Source organism: Salmo trutta, chromosome 27, assembly GCF_901001165.1.
Source record: "Salmo trutta chromosome 27, fSalTru1.1, whole genome shotgun sequence".
Lineage (NCBI taxonomy): Eukaryota > Metazoa > Chordata > Actinopteri > Salmoniformes > Salmonidae > Salmo > Salmo trutta.
Window position 1 is genome coordinate 11,074,629 of NC_042983.1, and position 20,160 is coordinate 11,094,788.

At 44.4% G+C, this 20,160-nt stretch overlaps 1 protein-coding gene and 2 long non-coding RNA genes across 3 annotated transcripts in view; 1 reads left to right on the forward strand and 2 right to left on the reverse strand.

Moving 5' to 3' along the window:
• LOC115164300 (histone acetyltransferase KAT6A) overlaps positions 1-2,616 on the reverse strand; it is a 32,267-nt gene extending 29,651 nt beyond the window's left edge. The window contains exon 1 of the mRNA XM_029716628.1: positions 1,729-2,616. Coding sequence (XP_029572488.1) covers positions 1,729-2,412 — 684 coding nt within the window. The 5' untranslated portion in view covers positions 2,413-2,616. The remainder of the gene's footprint in view (positions 1-1,728) is intronic.
• Positions 2,617-2,933: 317 nt separating this feature from the next.
• LOC115164301 (uncharacterized) lies at positions 2,934-5,296 on the reverse strand. The gene is made up of 2 exons (XR_003869899.1): positions 5,091-5,296; positions 2,934-3,113 (listed from the first exon to the last, which is right to left on the reverse strand). It is a non-coding gene; the product is annotated as an uncharacterized LOC115164301 (long non-coding RNA).
• A 10,284-nt stretch (positions 5,297-15,580) lies between these two features.
• LOC115165172 (uncharacterized) lies at positions 15,581-19,227 on the forward strand. Its single transcript, XR_003870089.1, has 2 exons — positions 15,581-15,817; positions 19,033-19,227. It is a non-coding gene; the product is annotated as an uncharacterized LOC115165172 (long non-coding RNA).
• Positions 19,228-20,160: the final 933 nt, after the last annotated feature.

Genomic DNA, 20,160 nt, shown 5'->3' on the forward strand with positions numbered 1-20,160 from the left:
CCTTCCACAATTCCATCTGATGGCTGATAAGTGTGTGTACTGTATGCGTTTGTGTAGGGGTGCAAGTGTGTGTACAGTATGTCAGCTTGCACGCACTTGTGTTTGTTCACAGTGCATGCCATACGTTTATATGTGTGCATGAACGCATGCAATGGGTGTTATGCATGTTAGCTACGTGCGGTCCTGCCCCCGGGTAGTAGGAGAGGTTAGTGCCCATCCGGCTGCGGTCTGTCAGGTTACCCTTTGGGTGTGTCTTTTGGCACCGTCCTGGCCTGCGTGTCTGCTCCTCTGCCACTGTCTGTCTGTCTCTTTTCTCTCTCCCTCCCTCTCGCTCCCTCTTCGTGACTGGGTAAGGTGGCCCAGAGCATGCGTCAGCCAGGCCTCTTTCTCCGCTCTTCCTGTTTTTTCCTCTCTCTCCCACACACACACACACACTCTTCCTCTCATCTCCTGACAGCTCCTGACAGGGAGCAGCCCTGCAGCTGGTCGCCAGTCACTCTCGCCCCAGCAGGACGCTCGCTATGGCGCCACGTGAATCTTCCCTGACCTCCTCCTCCCCTCTCTTTCTCCTCTTGCTGCATGCCTGAGACAGAAGGTTGGAGAGCAGCCCTCGCCCCTGGCAGCCGACCACAGAGCACTAAGCTCATCCGCCTCGCACGGCGCTCCACTCACTCCTGCTGCCTCCTGGAGCACGCGGCACGCCACCACTACGCCCAGACCCAGGGCTGGCCCCCTGAAAGAGACACTGAAAGCCCTGGTACTCCGTGCCCAAGCCAGGGCTCCGAATACACACAGGTCGAATCGACCCACTGACTACCACAGCGATGATACGCTTGTCGTCTCCCCCCCCCCATGGAGCTACATGTAGACCGACCTCTTGTACGCTCACATAGGGATTAAAACAGACTGCTGTCTAAGGTCTCTCTTTCACAGCTCTCCGACCGGCATCCAGGTCAAGCGTCTCAAAATTGGGAGTCAATTTACCAACAGTGTGTGGCTTTAGGGTCATGTTAATCACACAGAGACATGCAACATACAGACACATGCAACACACAGAGACATGCAACACACAGAGACATGCAACACACAGAGACATGCAACACACAGAGACATGCAACACACAGAGACATGCAACACACAGAGACATGCAACACATCTCGTCTCTTCCATTGCCTATATTCACGCTCCCATCTAGGAAAATGATTCAACCGTTTGCCACCAGTGACCACTCACTCCAGCAACGACATTATCAGTCAACCCACGACGTGCAAACATATTGATCACGCAATCTGTAAGTTATTGCCCTAAAAAGGAGCGAGGGATTTTGTGAGAGTACAGTGCACCGACTGGGTAAAAATGAAACTAAGTTCCAGGCTCGGCATTGTGGGTTGCCAAACTCGACTGCCTAGCTGCCTGACCTGGCTACTAATTGCATGTGATAAAGTAACATTATAGGCGTTACGTCTTCCCTGACAGCCTTACCACGACATGGAATCTACTATTCAGAATAAAGGTTGAGTCCTGCTAAGATTGATCGTGTGGTGTGTGTGTTCTGCCTTCAGCCTTGATTGTTAACTTCTTCCCACTGCCACAAAGGACAAATAAATTACCAATTGCTCTTTTAACAATTAACCTTTTACACTTACACTGCATGTTTACATAGAGACATTACATTGTGTTAATATTTGAGGAAGAGAATGTAGATGTATGGGACGGTGTGTGGCTTACCTTGTCCTTCTCGTGTGGCAGGAGGCGGACGGGCGGCAGGGAGTCCAGCACCACAGTACCCGTCCCATCTGACTGGGAGCTGCGGCTGATGAGGCGGAATAGCAGCCCATTCTTGGCCACTCTACCGTGGGCACACGCCCGCTTCAGCGCAACCCTCAGCTGCTGGTGGAACAGGCCGGGCCCCATGGAGCCGCTGCCGGACAGGTAGGCCGCCACGTCACCCTGGCACTTGAGGAAGCGCTCAACACTCTTTAGGGTGGAGCCCCCTGGCTCATGAAGCCCCTCTAGGGAACGCTTGATCAGCTTGTTCCAGTCCAGTCCTGGCTTCTTCCCAGAGTGATGGTGGCTCCCCCCATGACCCTCATCCCTATGATGACCATCCTCTCCACCTCCACCTCCACCTCCTTCCCCTTCACCGCTGCCCAGGCAGGGCTTGGGGAAGGCCAAGCGGCCGGGGTTCTCTGGGTCCTTGTAGGAGTTGAGCCCCTTGTTAGACACTTTGAGGATAGTTCCATCCTTGACGCTGAGCTCCAGCTGTTCCAGTACAGTCTTGCGGTCCAGCCCGTGGGACATGGACACAGCGTTGCATATCCTTTCCTCCGACGGCCGCTGCTTCTGCTTCTTCACCTTCTTGATGGCCTCCAGGATCCAGGTGGTGTACATCGGGTTGGCCAGCTTCACCATGGCTGTGGCTGGAGGTCACGATGACGACACACACGCTAACACCCGTGGCGGGCAAAAGGTAAGAGTCCTGCGGCCTAAGCCGCCGCCTCCTCCTCCTCCTCCTCGCCCCTCTGCCCAAGGACTATCCTTTGTCCCGGGCCTGCACAGAGTCCCTCAGAGCCTGAGCACGAGCAGCACGGCAGGGAGCAGCTCACCATAGCATAACCCCCCCTCCCACCCCCCCCCCAAAATAAAACCTGGTTACCCACTACCCTCTCCCGGTAGGGTCAGTTAGCCTGAATGAGAGCAGTGTCGTGGAGCACCAGATACTAGACTAACTCTGGAGCTGTGGAGGACTGACTCGCACACTACGGGGGCTTTCACAATAACACTTAGGTATCTCCAACTACTGCCTGTTGCAAAAGTACAGAGGGACAAACATAGAAACCTGTTGATTCAGTCTCCAATCAATGTAAATAACAGGCTCTCAATGTGATGTTGAAACCGTGACCGTCATCTTGAGCTGAAGATCAGTTGTAGTGTTTGGGAAGTCCAGGAGGACTTAAATGTCTTTCAGCCACGCGGCTCCAGTCGTTCTCTTTTCCTCTCTCCCTAGCGGTATCCACCTGTTCTAAGGTCTGGAAGGGAACAGATATCACACCCCATGGAGCAGCGAGGGCTAATCACCTTCATGCCAATTGCGCTTCAACAGGAAACGCACTCTGCAGAAAAAAAGGACACACACATATGGCAGGGTCAGAGAAACAATGTGCAAGAGGGACAGCAACAACACTGGGTCACAATCGGTAGACAAAAATTGTCATTTAAAAAAAAAAAAAGTGTCTTAAAATTAGTTTTATATTGGAGCCGTTTCAAAACATTTGCTTCCTTTAGTTTTTACTGAATGCAACCCCTCAGAACACATGTACAAACACACTCCTCAAAACAGCAGCAGCACGTAAACAAAGTAATGCTTGGCCACTAAACACAACACCATTAACCCACATGCTGCCTGAAGTCTAGATCAACATTACAGGACATGCGCAAAGTTAAAAGCTAAAAGATTAAGGTTAAAGATTTGAGATACAAAACACATTTAGGTGGGGAAAAGAAACCCCTGAGCAAAGAGAGCATAAACCCAGATCTAAACATTGTCTTCCTTCACCAGTAGCTCAGGACAGTCCCAGACTAGTGTCTGTGAGTAGGTAAACATCAACTGTGATAATGGATGTAACTTCACAAAGTCTGGCTCACTATGTTTCTGTCTAATCCCCAAAACCACAGCAACTTTCATATCTGTGATGATAGTAACATAAACACTAGTAGAGAAGGCCACACCACATTTACATGCTATATAACTAGTATAGTATCTTCATATACTTTTCACAATATCATGAATTGGGTCAGAAAACAGAGATTGATCACAGGTAATAACACAACAGCCCAGATTATGGGAAAACTAGCCACATGTGAGGAACACTTGTTATTATGATTTTGCCAAGCAACATGGTTGTCACTTTGCATAGCAGAACAAATCAACTGAAATAGCAACAACAAAAAAACACAGAACGCCAGCAAGCCACTTCTCATGGCTAGCTAGCTAACGTTAGTTGTGTTCAGTGCCTTATATCAGCAAGCATGCAAACGTTAGCTAGCTAGCTTTCTATTCCATGCACAACATAAACACGATCATTGATTACATATGTATAGTAGTCAGTAACTGATGAAGATACATCGTTTTAAAACTATGATGTGACCTAGTAGCTGTGATCTGGCTGACATTGAACATGTGTCTAGTTAGTTAGCTTACGTTAGCCATGTCGGTCAAAACAAATCGGTAGTTAACGTTACCATAGCTAGTTACAGAAACGTTAGCGATCCAAGAAACAGCCCCACGTGCCTATCTTCCTCAACATTTACTGCTCTGGCTCTTTACTTCACTCTAGTACTGATATGAATTGTCAGGCAATTATGTGGTTACAAACCTTCCCGCGAACTGAAGTTATTTGCTTGGGTGTAGTGACGAAATAGCTCAAAATAGTAACAACGTGTAGTGTCGGTGAAGGAAAACTGTGTTTTGACACAATCAACAATGACAGATTCCTACAACGCCCGAGGCTTCAAACAATAACACGCAGCCATCACAAGGAATAATCCCATTTAGAATGTCATGGATGATATTCACGGTGAGATCACGGCCTAAAATGCCAAGGCACAATGTAAATTACAAACGACCATAACCGCTATCGGGCAAGTGCAAAAATGAAGATCTCAAAGTGCTGGAGAATGTTCCATTAACATTACATGTTCTATGGCCGCTCGGCCTCCGCCTCGGCTCTGGGTGAAAATATTTCCCCGCAAGACGCGTCCCTACACACCGCTAGATAACCCTCACCTCTCCCTGCTTCCTTCCTCCATCACCCACCCTCCCACCTAGTGCCTGCGGTGAAGACAAGGCCGTTGGAGCGAAGTAGGCCTCGGCTCGCTCGCTCACTCACTCGCCCCCTCCTTCCTTCCTTCCTTCCTTCCTTCCAACCAACCAACCAACCAACCACGGCCCCCCCTCGCGATCTTCATCTCCCGTACCCCTTTCCCTCTACCTCTCGCGGTTCCCAGAAAGCTAGGACGGGTCCAGTTCGGGTTTTAAAGGGAAGCTCGGAGAACTTGTAATATCCTCTCCCCCACTAGCCACTACTCACCGTAATTTCGTGTCGAGTTGTCGAGTATAATGTGCCAAAAATCCTTCGAATCAGAGACAACAACAAGCCCAAAAATGCAGCCAGAGACCAGAGGCTCTAAAGCTGACGCCATCTTTGAGTGGAACAGGAGCTCAGCTAGTGGGGGAGGGGGGAACAGTCGGGGTAAGGGACCGTCTGCATCGTTCAAACGCAAACCCGAGTGGACCGGACAGGGAAATACACTGCAAGGGGAGAGGGGGACAACGGAGTTGTAGCTGTGAGGGGTGGATATTGGTTGAACACATGAAATGGAAGAAAGGGACAGATGGTGAAGGGATAGGTGTTCTTGCTTTCTCCACTGGGGCGCGCGCACACTGATATTGGCGTTTAGGGGAACGTCTGAATTGATGCCTTACAGCTGGCTCGTAAGAGAAATCAAAGCAACTGAGTGTGGTTTTAATGTTAGAGGGTATTCAAAGATCAAACAAGAGCCCTCCACACAGCCAGGTAGGTTCTGCAATCTATTGTAGCAGCTCTGTTATTTATTAGAGTAGGAGAATGAACCAGCAACTATACAGTGCTCGAAAGAGGCCTAAATGTTGAGGGCTTGTTACTATGTATCCGACCATGCTAGTAGGCTATCACTTGACAAAGCCGATCTGTTTATGTTGAGCGCTTATTCCCCGCCAGTCAGATTATGATACGTGGGCAGCTATTATCCTCCCACAAAAAACGATTATGTAAATTGCCCGCAGTGCCAAGCAACAGTAAACCACACCACAATAATAAGATTTTGGATTTCAACCTTCAATAGCTCTTACACAAAGCTTTCCATGACTATGGCAATTATATATTCTGAATCAGGGTAGGGTGGGCAAAAATCCACAGCTTTGATTTTGTTAGAATTTCATTTTTTTTCTTCTTTTTTTAAAACTTTCAATCATCAATAGCTCTTACACAAAGTGTGAAATGACTATGAAATTATATATTCTGAGTCAGGGGAGGATGGACAAAAATATAAATATTCTACATGTTTTTCTTCGGGCTTTCAATCTTGAATATTTCTTACACAAATGGCAAGCTTTTTAATTTATTTTATTTTCCCCAGTGGGTTTTTGTCCATCCTCCCCTGACTCAGAATATATACTTTCATAGTCATTGCACACTTTGTGTAAGAGCTATTGATGATTGAAAGTAAAATAAAAAAATGAAATTTTTCTAAAACATGTTTTACTTTCACCAACAACAAAAAAGCAGTGGATTTTTGTCCATCCTCCCCTGATTCAGAATATATCATTATCAGATTCATGAAATGCTTTGTATAAGAGCTATTGAAGATTGAAATCCAAAATCGATTATAAAAACATCTTTCTAGGTGTGGATTATTCTCCATCCACCCGATTCAGAATATACCTTCTTCATAGTCATCGCATGCGTGGTTCAAAAGCTGTTGACAAAATGTCCAATATAAAACTACTTTCACCTCGGTACCTAATCAACACCACCTATGAATTTTCTGCATTTCAGAAAGGGGGCTGCTTTCAACCCTGCTTGAAACAATATCATATTTTTTATTTGCATATTATTCTGAAAGGTAAGTCATTTAGCCATACCAAGAAGCTGATTAAACAGCATGATCATTACACAGGTGCACCTTGTGTTGGGGACAATAAAAGCCCACTAAAATGTGCAGTTTTGTCACACAACAATGCCACAGATGTCTCAAGTTTTGAGGGAGCGTGCACTTGGTATGCTGACTAAAAGAATGTCCACCAGAGCTGTTGCCAGATAATTTAATGTTAATTTATCTACCATAAGCCGCCTCCAAAGTCATTTTAGAGAATTTGGCAATATGGCCAACCGGCCTCACAACCGCAGACCATGTGTATTCACACCAGCCTAGGACCTCCACATCCGGCTTCTTCACCTGCAAGGGGGTCTGAGATGAGCCACTCGGACAGCTGATGAAAGTGTGGGTTTGCACAAACTGTCAGAAATCGTCTCAGGGAAGCTCATCTGCATGCTCATCTTCCTCACGAGGATCTTGACCAGACTGCAGTTCTGCATTGTAACTGACTTCAGTGGGCAAATGCTCACCTTCGATGGCCACTGGCAGTCTGGAGAAGCATGCTCTTTACTGGTGAATCCCGGTATCAACTGTACCGGGCAGATGGCAGACAGTATGTATGGCGTTGTGTGGGTGAGCGGTTTGCTGATGTCAACGTTGTGAACAGACTGCCCCATGGTGGCGGTGGGGTTATGGTATGGGCAGGCATAAGCTACAGACAACGAACACATCTGCATTTTATCAATAACAATTTGATGATTGTGGACTACAGAAAAAGGATGATTGTGGACTACAGGAAAAGGAGGACCGAGCACACCCCCATTCTCATTGGTGGGGCTGATGTGGAGCAGGTTGAGAGCTTCAAGTTCCTTGGTGTCCACATCACCAATAAACTAACATGGTCGAAGCACACCAAGACAGTCGTGCCTCTCTCTGTTATTATCTATGCATAGTCATTTTAATAACTCTACCTACATGTACATATTACCTCAATTACCTCGACTAACCGGTGCCCCCGCACATTGACTCTGTACTGGTACTTCCTGTATATAGGCTCGCTATTGTTATTGTACTTCTGCTATTTAATTATTTGTTACTTTTATTTCTTAACTTTTTAAAAATATTTTCTTAAAACTGCATTGTTGGTTAAGGGCTTATATGTAAGCATTTCACTATAAGGTCTACACCTGTTGCATTCGGCGCATGTCAAATCAAATAACATTTGATTTGATTTTTGATTTGAATGCACAGAGATACCGTGACAAGATTCTGAGGCCCATTGCCGTTCGATTCATACATTTTAATATTTTTTTGTTTAACCTTTATTTAACTAGGCAAGTCAGTTAAGAACAAATTTTGCGGGTATGGCTGGTGGCATTGTCATGCTGGAGGGTCATGTCAGGATGAGCCTGCAGGAAGGGTACCACGAGGGAGGAGGATGTCTTTCCTGTAACGCACATCGTTAAGATTGCCTGCAATGACAACAAGCTCAGTCCGATGACGCTGTGACACACCGCCCCAGACCATGACGGACCCTCCACCTACAAATCAATCCCGCTCCAGAGTACAGGCCTCGGTGTAACGCTCATTCCTTCGACGATAAACACAAATCCGACCATCACCCCTGGTGAGACAAAACCGCGACTCGTCAGTGAAGAGCATTTTTTGCCAGTCCTGTCTTGTTCAGCGACGGTGGGTTTGTGCCCATAGGCAACATAGTTGCCTGTGATGTCTGGTGAGGACCTGCCTTACAACAGGCCTACAAGCCTTCAGTCCAGCCTCTCTCAGCCTATTGCGGACAGTCTGAGCGCTTATGGAGGGATTGTGGTGTCCTGGTGTAACTCGGGCAGTTGTTGTTGTCATTCTGTACCTGTCCCGCAGGTGTGATGTTCAGATGTCCCGACCCTGTGGAGGTGTTGTTACACGTGGTTTGCCACTGCGAGGACGATCAGCTGTCCGTCCTGTCTCCCTGTAGCGCTGTCTTAGGCGTCTCACAGTACGGACATTGCAATTTATTGCCCTGGCCACATCTGCAGTCCTCATGTCTCCTTGCAGCATGCCTAAGGCACGTTCACGCAGATGAGCAGGGACCCTGGGCATCTTTCTTTCAGTGTTTTTCAGAGTCAGTAGACAGGCCTCTTTAGTGTCCTAAGTATTCATAACTGTGACCTTAATTGCCTACCGTCTGTAAGCTGTTCGTGTCTTAACGACCGTTCCACAGATGCATGTTCATTAATTGTTTAATGGGAAAGAGTGTTTAAACACTTTACAATGAAGATCTGTGAAGTTATTTGGATTTGTACGAATTATCTTTGAAAGACAGGGTCCTGAAAAAGGGACGCTTCTTTTTTTCGGAAGTTTACATACAACTAGCCAAATACATTTAAACTCAGTTTTTCACAATTACTGATGTTTAATCCTCGTAAAAATTCCCTGTCTTAGGTCAATTAGGATCACCACTTTATTTTAAGAATGTGAAATGTCAGAATAATAGTATAGAGAATGATTGATTTATTTCAGCATTTATTTCTTTCATCACATTCCCAGTGGGTCAGAAGTTTACATACACTCAATTAGTATTTGGTAGCATTGCCTTTAAATTCTTCCTTGCTGAGTGGTCTTTCTGGTTATGTCGGTATAGGACTCATTTTACTGTGGATATAGATACTTTTGTACCTGTTTCCTCCAGCATCTTCACAAGGTCCTTTGCTGTTGTTCTGGGATTGATTTGCACTTTTCGCACCAAAGTATGTCCATCTCTAGGAGTCAGAACGCTTCTCCTTCCTGAGCGGTCTTGGCTGATTACTTTTGATTTTCCCATGATGTCAAGCAAAGATGCACTGAGTTTGAAGGTAGGCCTTGAAATACATCCAAAGGTACACCTCCAATTGACTCAAATGATGTCAGAAGCTTCTAAAGCCATGACATAATTTTCCGGCAATTTTCCACGCTATTTAAAGGCACAGTCAATTTAGTGTATGTAAACTTCTGACCCACTGGAATTGTGATACAGTGAATTATACGTGAAATAATCTGTCTGTAAACAATTGTTGGAAAAATGACTTGTGTCATGCACAAAGTAGATGTCCAAACTGACTTGCCAAAACTATAGTTTGTTAACAAGAAATTTGTGGAGTGGTTGAAAAACAAGTTTTGTGTAAACTTCCGACTTCAACTGTATATATAGAGGAATGGGGGATTCTTAGTCAGTTGTCCAACTGAATGTATTCAACTGAAATGTGTCTTCCGCATTTAATCCAACCCCTCTGAATCAGAGAGGTGCAGGGGGCTGCCTTAATCGACATCCATGTCTTCGGCGCCCGGGGAACAGTGCCTTAACTGCCTTGCTCAGGGGCAGAACAACAGATTTTTAACTTGTCAGCTCGGGGATTTGATCCAGCAACCTTCTGGTTACTGGCCCAACGCTCTAACCACTAAGCTACCTGCCGCTGTATATACTGTATATATACAGTACCAGTCAAAAGTTTGGATACACCTACTCATTCTAGGGTTTTTCTTTATTTTTACTATTTTCTACATTGTAGAATAATAGTGAAGACATCAAAATTATGAAATAACACATATGGAATCATGTAATAAGCATAATATAAAATCTATGTAATAAGCATAATATAAAATCTATTTTATATTTGAGATTCTTCAAAGTAGCCACCCTTTGCCTTGATGACAGCTTTTCAGACTTTTATTGCAGACTTTTACTTTTTCTTAGAAAGTAATACTAAGTTTATGTTGTGTTGTAAGCTGTTAGTAGGCCATGTGCCTCACCCTAATAATTTTGGTCCCTTTCCCCCTCTTAACTTAGCCTACTGTTCTGACTTGGTGGTGCACATGTAGCCTGTAGCCTGTTTTATAGAAATTGTATCATTGAACATTGTAAGAGCTTTGATTGTCTGCTTAAATGCCCCTTTTATTTATCCTACGGTTCTGACTGGGTGTACAGGGAGAATACTGTAAGAGCGGTCCATGTTCTGAATTCTGTCGCTGTACATTTCAAAAGTGCTGAACAAATAGTTATATTGATTACGTCCGTCCTAGCTCATTAATGTCTTAATCAAAATTACGGATTGCCTCTTATGCGCTCGTCGTTCCCTTATGCTATAGTTTGTACATCTCAATTGTCAGTAGAAACCATGTTTGTTTAAGCAAGTCAGCCATATCAGTTATGTTTTTTTTTAAAGGCACTAAATGAGGCTGAATTAACTGTTTCGCTGCCAGACAAGGCTCCGCTGAGAGCCAGGTATAGCAGTGGTAAGGATTCACTCCATGGTGCTGAAAAGAAAGCTCTGCTGTTGAGACAGCTTTGTGTAGGCCCTAACACCTCAATCACACCGACAGCGTCATTGCATTTTGGTACACCAGAAGTACATTCATTTCCAATGGAAAACTGTGTTTGCCTTGCAGCATTGCATTGCAGAGGCAGTGCGTTCTGTGTGGTACATACGTTGGATTTATCGAACGTATGCATAACTGTATGTGTAGACTGCTTGACAGAAATGGTAGCAGAAGGTGAATTTTGAACTTTGGTTCCACACATATCCAGATGATGCTGTGTACTATTTTGCCCAAAAACACTGTCGGTGTGATCAAGGCATAACAGTTAGTGGGCACCGTTTGTCACCGTTTTATAGTGCAATTAATGTATTGTTTAGTGTTGTGTAGTGGCTTTGCTGGCATGCATCTAAAACATTTTTTTTGAGTTTGCTCCACCTAGATTTACATGATAAAATCGCCACTGTGCATAAGTGCATTGTCTCTTCGGGCTACATCTAGCCTATTCATTGTCTCTTCGGGCTACATCTAGCCCATTCATTGTCTCTTCGGGCTACATCTAGTCTATTCATTGTCTCTTCGGGCTACATCTAGCCCATTCATTGTCTTTTCGCGCTACATCTAGCCTATTCATTGTCTCTTCGGGCTACATCTAGCCTATTCAATGTCTCTTCGGGCTACATCTAGCCCATTCATTGTCTCTTCGGGCTACATCTAGCCTATTCAATGTCTCTTCGGGCTACATCTAGCCCATTCATTGTCTCTTCGGGCTACATCTAGCCTATTCAATGTCTCTTCGGGCTACATCTAGCCTATTCAATGTCTCTTCGGGCTACATCTAGCCTATTCATTGTCTCTTCGGGCTACATCTAGTCTATTCATTGTCTCTTCGGGCTACATCTAGTCTATTCATTGTCTCTTCGGGCTACATCTAGTCTATTCATTGTCTCTTCGGGCTACATCTAGCCTATTCATTGTCTCTTCGGGCTACATCTAGCCCATTCATTGTCTCTTCGGGCTACATCTAGCCTATTCAATGTCTCTTCGGGCTACATCTAGCCCATTCATTGTCTCTTCGGGCTACATCTAGCCTATTCAATGTCTCTTCGGGCTACATCTAGCCTATTCAATGTCTCTTCGGGCTACATCTAGCCTATTCATTGTCTCTTCGGGCTACATCTAGTCTATTCATTGTCTCTTCGGGCTACATCTAGTCTATTCATTGTCTCTTCGGGCTACATCTAGCCCATTCATTGACGCTAACTACCTTTAGCGTCTATTCATGAAGTTATCTTCTGACTGGGGGAGATAAGAGCCCCAGCGCTCTTTCTGAACGTTAACATGCATCACTTGCGGTACGGTTTTGGAAACATAAGGAACATATCTTTCATATCAGATAGAAATAAAAACAAATGAAGGTTCAATTATTACACACCTTTTATAGGGTTCGGGTTAGTGTTCCCACATGGTCATATCTCTTATGTTACAGCACTTGTTTATGGAAGACAGATCACTGTAATGTAGAAATATGGCCCTGTATTTTTTTTATTTTAAAGATTATATTTCGCTGGTATGAAAGATAATTTCATGTTTTGGCAAGCAATGATTATTTACGTTTCTAAAAGTGAAAACAGAGCATCGGGATTGTAGTTCACATGGTCCCACCTGTAAGCGGTGTTTATAGCTGAAAACCCTTGGGATAAGGCAGAATGCCTTGTCAATGCCTTGGGTTCTCCAGAGCGAGGCTACATTATGGGTCCATGCTATCCGGAATCCTTGGGGAGTACCTACCCTATTGAAGTTGACATTTTAAATGGTTAAGGTTAGGGTTTAAGGTAAGGAAGTCCCACGGATCCCGGATTGCACTGACCCTACATCATGCATGGATCAGTTTAGTGTCACATTAGTGAATGACCCTATTGCTACATTTACACAGGCAGCCCAATTCTGATCTTTTGCCAATAATTGATATTTTGACTGATCAGATTATATCTTTTGCTAACAATTGGGAAAAATATTAGAATTGGTCTGTTAGTGTAATTTCTATCGACAATGTAGCCTATAATGCATTTAAATCTGTCAACCACATGGATTTTAAAATGTCCTTAATTCTTTAGTATCCTCTTTGCTGAATAGAAATGAAGAACACCTGCCTGTCTATCAACCAGGCAAAGACCAGCCCTCCTTATTAGAACTCCCTATTCATGGATGCAAAATGTAATTATCTGAAGCTTTGTTTAAAATGATTAGCCCCCTGCAGTCCTCGGAGTGGGATTATCAAGTCATAAAAGGAGCAATTAGATCAGAAGAGGTTTCCCTGTTTACAAAAAACATATGAGACAAAACATATCACATATGCACATTGAAGTAGCTACCTGTAGGCAAGGTAGGTACATAGGTAGGTAGGCACGTAGGTACAGTCGGTAGGCAGGTAGACATGCAGGCTGTGTCACCTGTAGTAGATTTTGACAGAAGAGAAATATCAAATATGTGTGCAACAAAATATTATTAGCATACATGAAACCATCATCACAAGCATACGTCTCAAAATATTTAAAAATGGCATCTTTCAAATATTTCAGTACTATAGTGATCATAAATTTAAACTGAACACGAAATAGAAAGCACAGATAGAAGATGGGGAATGCTCATGGCATCCCCCTTGACTCAGATCTACCATCGCAATCAACATCAATTAATAATGTCATGCACTATCTATTACAGAGATCATATAAATTGATGCAAAAGTCTGGTTTAACAAAAAGAGTGGGAACACCCTCCTGGGTATGGGAGTACTCACTGAACATACAGTGCATTCGGAAAGTATTCAGACCCCTTGACTTTTTCCACATTTTGTAACGTTACAGCCTTATTCTAAAATTGATTCAATTGTATTTTTTCCACTCATCAATCTACACACAATACCCCAGAATTATAATGCAAAAACTGGTCTTTGAAATTTCTGCAAATGTATTTAAAAAAAAACTGATATCACATTTACATAAGTATTCAGACCTTTTACTCAGTACTTTATTGAAGCACCTTTGGCAGCGATTACCGCCTTGATTCTTATTGGGTATGACACTACAAGCTTGGCACACCTGTATTTGGAAAGTTTCTCCCATTCTCTGCAGATCCTCTCAAGCTCTGTCAGGTTGGATGGGGAGCATCGCTGCACAGCTATTTTCAGGTCTCCCCAGAGATGTTTGATCGGGTTCAAGTCCGGGCTCTGACTAGGCAACTCAAGGACACTCAGAGACTTGTCCCGAAGCCACTCCTGCATTGTCTTGGCTGTGTACTTAGGGTCGTTGTCTTGTTGAAAGGTGAACCTTCGCCCCAGTCTGAGGTCCTGAGCACTCTGGAGCAGGTTTTCATCAAGGATCTCTCTGTACTTTGCTCCGTTCATCTTTCCCTAGATCCTGATTAGTCTCCCAGTCCCTGCCACTGAATAATATCCCTACAGCATGATGCTGCCACCACCATACTTCACCATAGGGATGGTGCCAGGTTTCCTCCAGACGTGACGCTTAGCATTCAGGCTAAAGAGTTCAATCTTGGTTTCATCAGACGAGAGAATCTTGTTTCTCATGGTCTGAGAGTCCTTTAGGTGCCTTTTGGCAAACTCCAAACGAGCTGTCATGTACCTTTTGCTGATGAGTGGCTTACGTCTGGCCACTACCATAAAGGCCTGATTGGTGGAGTGCTGCAGAGATGGTTGTTCTTCTGGAAGGTTCTCCCATCTCCACAGAGGAACTCTGGACCTCTGTCAGAGTGACACCTCCCTGACCAAGGCACTTCTCCCCCGATTGCTCAGTTTGATCGGCGGCCAGCTCTAGGAAGAGTCTTAGTGGTTCCAATCTCTTCCATTTAAGAATGATGGAGGCCACTGTGTTCTTGGGGAACTTCAATGCTGCAGAAATGTTTTGGTACCCTTCCCCAGATCTGTGCCTCGACACAATTCTGTCTCTTAGCTCTACAGACAATTCCTTCGACCTCATGGCTTGGTTTTTGCTCTGACATGCACTGTCAGTTGTGGGACCTTAAATAGACAGGTGTGTGCCTTTCCAAATCATGTCCAATCAGTTGAATTTACCACAGGGTGGACCCCAATAAAGTTGTAGAAACATCTCAAGGATGATCAATGGAAACAGGATGTGCCTGAGCTCAAATGTGAGTCTCATAGCAAACGGTCTGAAATAAGGCATTTCTGTTTTTTATTTTTAATACATTTGCAAAGAAAATCTAAAAACTCTCTTTTTGCTTTGTCATTATTCTACACATTATTGTGTGTAGAATACATCTGTAACGTAACAAAATGTGAAAAAGGGGAAGGGGTCTGAATAATGCACTGTATATGACCCTGGATGTTGGTAAAGCGGATGTGTGGTTTTCTATCCAGACTGATCAACAGTAGGAGCAGATTACTTTTTGTATTTGTCCTTGCTGCTGTTTACACACTGGCCCATTGAGGGGTCCTGATAGGACATTTTACCACCAGGCAGAGTGCAGACAGAAGGAGAGGCAATATCATAATTTTCACAATTTCACAGTATTATTCCAATCTTATAGTGTGGAAATAAATATATATATATATATATATATATATATATATATATATATATATATATATATATTTATAAAACACACTTAACCTATTTAATCCCATCAGTCACAATAGTGACCGTAAAAAAACTTTTCCAGTTATAAGGCTCTAAACATTTTACTGAATGATATATCAATGCATTTCCAGCAAATATTTAAATAATAAAGGGTCTCAATGAAATGTGTGCAGTGTCACATGTTTATTGTAAATTGTCACATGACCAGAGCTGTTTACTTCCTGGTTGCACCATGAGAAGAGGATGGCTGCATCAAAGCTCCCAAACAAAAGGTTAGTAAAGTATATTAACATTAAGATGGGACAAAGATTTTTGGTACACATCTTTAAGGTGTCTAGTATTGATATATGCATTTGCAATTACTCAACCCTGTTCAGTGTCGTCATAGAATGAGTAAACATGTTGACGGCAACAATAGTGACCGGCGGGATAACACAGTGCATCTAGGTATACACATACATAGCTCTTGTTCTACCTAACTTTCTACTCTGCTCTAGCTCCCTGGTATACAGAAAATACACGAGCTCTGAAGCAAGCTTCCAGAAAATTGGAACGGAAATGGCGCCACACCAAACTGGAAGTCTTCCGACTAGCTTGGAAAGACAGTACCGTGCAGTATCGAAGAGCCCTCACTGCTGCTCGAGCATCCTATTTTTCCAACTTAATTGAGGAAAATAAGAACAATCCGAAATTTCTTTTTGATACTGTCGCAAAGCTAACTTCACTTCAGCAGTAATAAATGTATGAACTTCTTTGAGGAAAAGCTCATGATCATTAGAAAGCAAATTACGGACTCCTCTTTAAATCTGGGTATTCCTCCAAAGCTCCATTGTCCTGAGTCTGCACAACTCTGCCAGGACCTAGGATCAAGGGAGATACTAAAGTGTTTTAGTACTATATCTCTTGACACAATTATGAAAATAATCATGGCCTCCAAACCCTCAAGCTGCATACTGGACCCTATTCCAACTAAACTACTGAAAGAGCTGCTTCCTGTGCTTGGCCCTCCTATGTTGAACATAATAAATGGCTCTCTATCCACCGGATGTGTACCAAGCTCACTAAAAGTGGCAGTAATAAAGCCTCTCTTGAAAAAGCCGAATCTTGACCCAGAAATTATAAAAAACTATCGGCCTATATCGAATCTTCCATTCCTCTCAAAAATTTTAGAAAAAGCTGTTGCACAGCAACTCACTGCCTTCCTGAAGACAAACAATGTATACGAAACGCTTCAGTCTGGTTTTAGACCCCATCATAGCACTGAGACTGCACTTGTGAAGGTGGTAAATGACCTTTTAATGACGTCAGACCGAGGCTCTGCATCTGTCCTCGTGCTCCTAGATCTTAGTGCCGCTTTTGATACCATCGATCACCACATTCTTTTGGAGAGATTGGAAACCCAAATTGGTCTACATGGACAAGTTCTGGCCTGGTTTAGATCTTATCTGTCAGAAAGATATCAGTTTGTCTCTGTGAATGGTTTGTCCTCTGACAAATCAATTGTAAATTTCAGTGTTCCTCAAGGTTCCGTTTTAGGACCACTATTGTTTTCACTATATATTTTACCTCTTGGGGATGTCATTCGAAAACATAATGTTAAATTTCACTGCTATGCGGACGACACACAGCTGTACATTTCAATGAAACGGTGAAGCCCCAAAAATTGCCCTCGCTAGTGGATGGCTGCAAACTTTCTACTTTTAAACTCGGACAAAACAGAGATGCTTGTTCTAGGTCCCAAGAAACAAAGAGATCTTCTGTTGAATCTGACAATTAATCTGGATGGTTGTACAGTCGTCTCAAATAAAACTGTGAAGGACCTCGGCGTTACTCTGGACCCTGATCTCTCTTTTGAAGAACATATCAAGACTGTTTCAAGGACAGCTTTTTTCCATCTACGTAACATTGCAAAAATCAGAAACTTTCTGTCCAAAAATGACACAGAAAAATTAATCCATGCTTTTGTTACTTCTAGGCTGGACTACTGCAATGCTCTACTTTCCGGCTACCCGGATAAAGCACTAAACAAACTTCAGTTAGTGCTAAATACGGCTACTAGAATCCTGACTAGAACCAAAAAATTTGATCATATTACTCCAGTGCTAGCCTCCCTACACTGGCTTCCTGTTAAGGCAAGGGCTGATTTCAAGGTTTTACTGCTAACCTACAAAGCATTACATGGGCTTGCTCCTACCTATCTTTCCTATTTGTTCTTGCCGTACATACCTAGACGTACGCTATGGTCACAAGACGCAGGCCTCCTAATTGTCCCTAGAATTTCTAAGCAAACGGCTGGAGGTAGGGCTTTCTCCTATAGAGCTCCATTTTTATGGAATGGTCTGCCTACCCATGTGAGAGACGCAGACTCAGTCTCAACCTTTAAGTCTTCACTGAAGACTTATCTCTTCAGTAGGTCCTATGATTAAGTATAGTCTGGCCCAGGAGTGTGAAGGTGAACGGAAAGGCTGGAGCAACGAACCGCCCTTGCTGTCTCTGCCTTGCCGGTTCCCCTCTTTCCACTGGGATTCTCTGCCTCTAACCCTATTATAGGGGCTGAGTCACTGACTTACTGGTGTTCTTCCATGCCGTCCATGGGAGGGGTGCGTCACTTGAGTGGGTTGAGTCACTGACGTGGTCTTCCTGTCTGGGTTGGCGCCCCCCCTTGGGTTGTGCCATGGCGGAGATCTTTGTGGGCTATACTCGGCCTTGTCTTCGGACGGTAAGTTGGTGGTTGTAGACATCCCTCTAGTGGTGTGGGGGCTGTGATTTGGCAAAGTGGGTGGGGTTATATCCTGCCTGTTTGGCCCTTTCCGGGGGTATCTTCGGATGGGGCCACAGTGTCTTCTGATCCCTCCTGTCTCAGCCTCCAGTATTTATGCTGCAGTAGTTTATGTGTCGGGGGGCTAGGGTCAGTCTGTTACATCTGGAGTATTCTCTTGTCTTATCCGGTGTCCTGTGTGAATTTAAATATGCTCTCTCTAATTCTCTCTTTCTCTCTTTCTTTCTCTCGGAGGACCTGAGCCCTAGGACCATGCCTCGGGACTACCTGGCATGATGACTCCTTGCTGTCCCCAGTCCACCTGGCCATGCTGCTGCTCCAGTTTCAACTGTTCTGCCTGCGGCTACGGAACCCTGACCTGTTCACCGGACGTGCTTGTTGCACCCTCGACAACTACTATGATTATTATTATTTGACCATGCTGGTCATTTATGAACATTTTAACATCTTGACCATGTTCTGTTATAATATCCACCCGGCACAGCCAGAAGAGGACTGGCCACCCCTCATAGCCTGGTTCCTCTCTAGGTTTCTTCCTAGGTTTTTGGCCTTTCTAGGCAGTTTTTCCTAGGGAGTTTTTCCTAGCCACCGTGCTTCTTTCACATGCATTGCTTGCTGTTTGGGGTTTTAGGCTGGGTTTCTGTACAGCACTTTGAGATTTCAGCTGATATACGAAGGGCTATATAAATAAATTTGATTTGATTTTAGTTTCACTTTGAGTCAAGTTCTGGATATGTTGGATCTAGGTGACTGCTCAGACAAGGCGTGCAACATTGCAGTTATCCCTCAGAGATTGTAATAGCGATGGGTCAGATATGGACTATGAGGTGGAGACAGGCCATTTGCCAGCCAGGCTTTTGAATGTACACTGCTCAAAAAAATAAAGGGAACACTAAAATAACACATCCTAGATCTGAATGAATGAAATAATCTTATTAAATACTTTTTTCTTTACATAGTTGAATGTGCTGACAACAAAATCACACAAAAATAATCAATGGAAATCCAATTTATCAACCCATGGAGGTCTGGATTTGGAGTCACACTCAAAATTAAAGTGGAAAACCACACTACAGGCTGATCCAACTTTGATGTAATGTCCTTAAAACAAGTCAAAATTAGGCTCAGTAGTGTGTGTGGCCTCCACGTGCCTGTATGACCTCCCTACAACGCCTGGGCATGCTCCTGATGAGGTGGCGGATGGTCTCCTGAGGGATCTCCTCCCAGACCTGGATTAAAGCATCCGCCAACTCCTGGACAGTCTGTGGTGCAACGTGGCGTTGGTGGATGGAGCGAGACATGATGTCCCAGATGTGCTCAATTGGATTCAGGTCTGCGGAACGGGCGTGCCAGTCCATAGCATCAATGCCTTCCTCTTGCAGGAACTGCTGACACACTCCAGCCACATGAGGTCTAGCATTGTCTTGCATTAGGAGGAACCCAGGGCCAACCGCACCAGCATATGGTCTCACAAGGGGTCTGAGGATCTCATCTCGGTACCTAATGGCAGTCAGGCTACCTCTGGCGAGCACATGGAGGGCTGTGCGGCCCCCCAAAGAAATGCCACCCCACACCATGACTGACCCACCGCCAAACCGGTCATGCTGGAGGATGTTGCAGGCAGCAGAGCGTTCTCCACGGCATCTCCAGACTCTGTCACGTCTGTCACATGTGCTCCGTGTGAACCTGCTTTCATCTATGAAGAGCACAGGGCGCCAGTGGCGAATTTGCCAATATTGGTGTTCTCTGGCAAATGCCAAACGTCCTGCACGGTGTTGGGCTGTAAGCAAAACCCCACCTGTGGACGTCGGGCCCTCATACCACCCTCATGGAGTC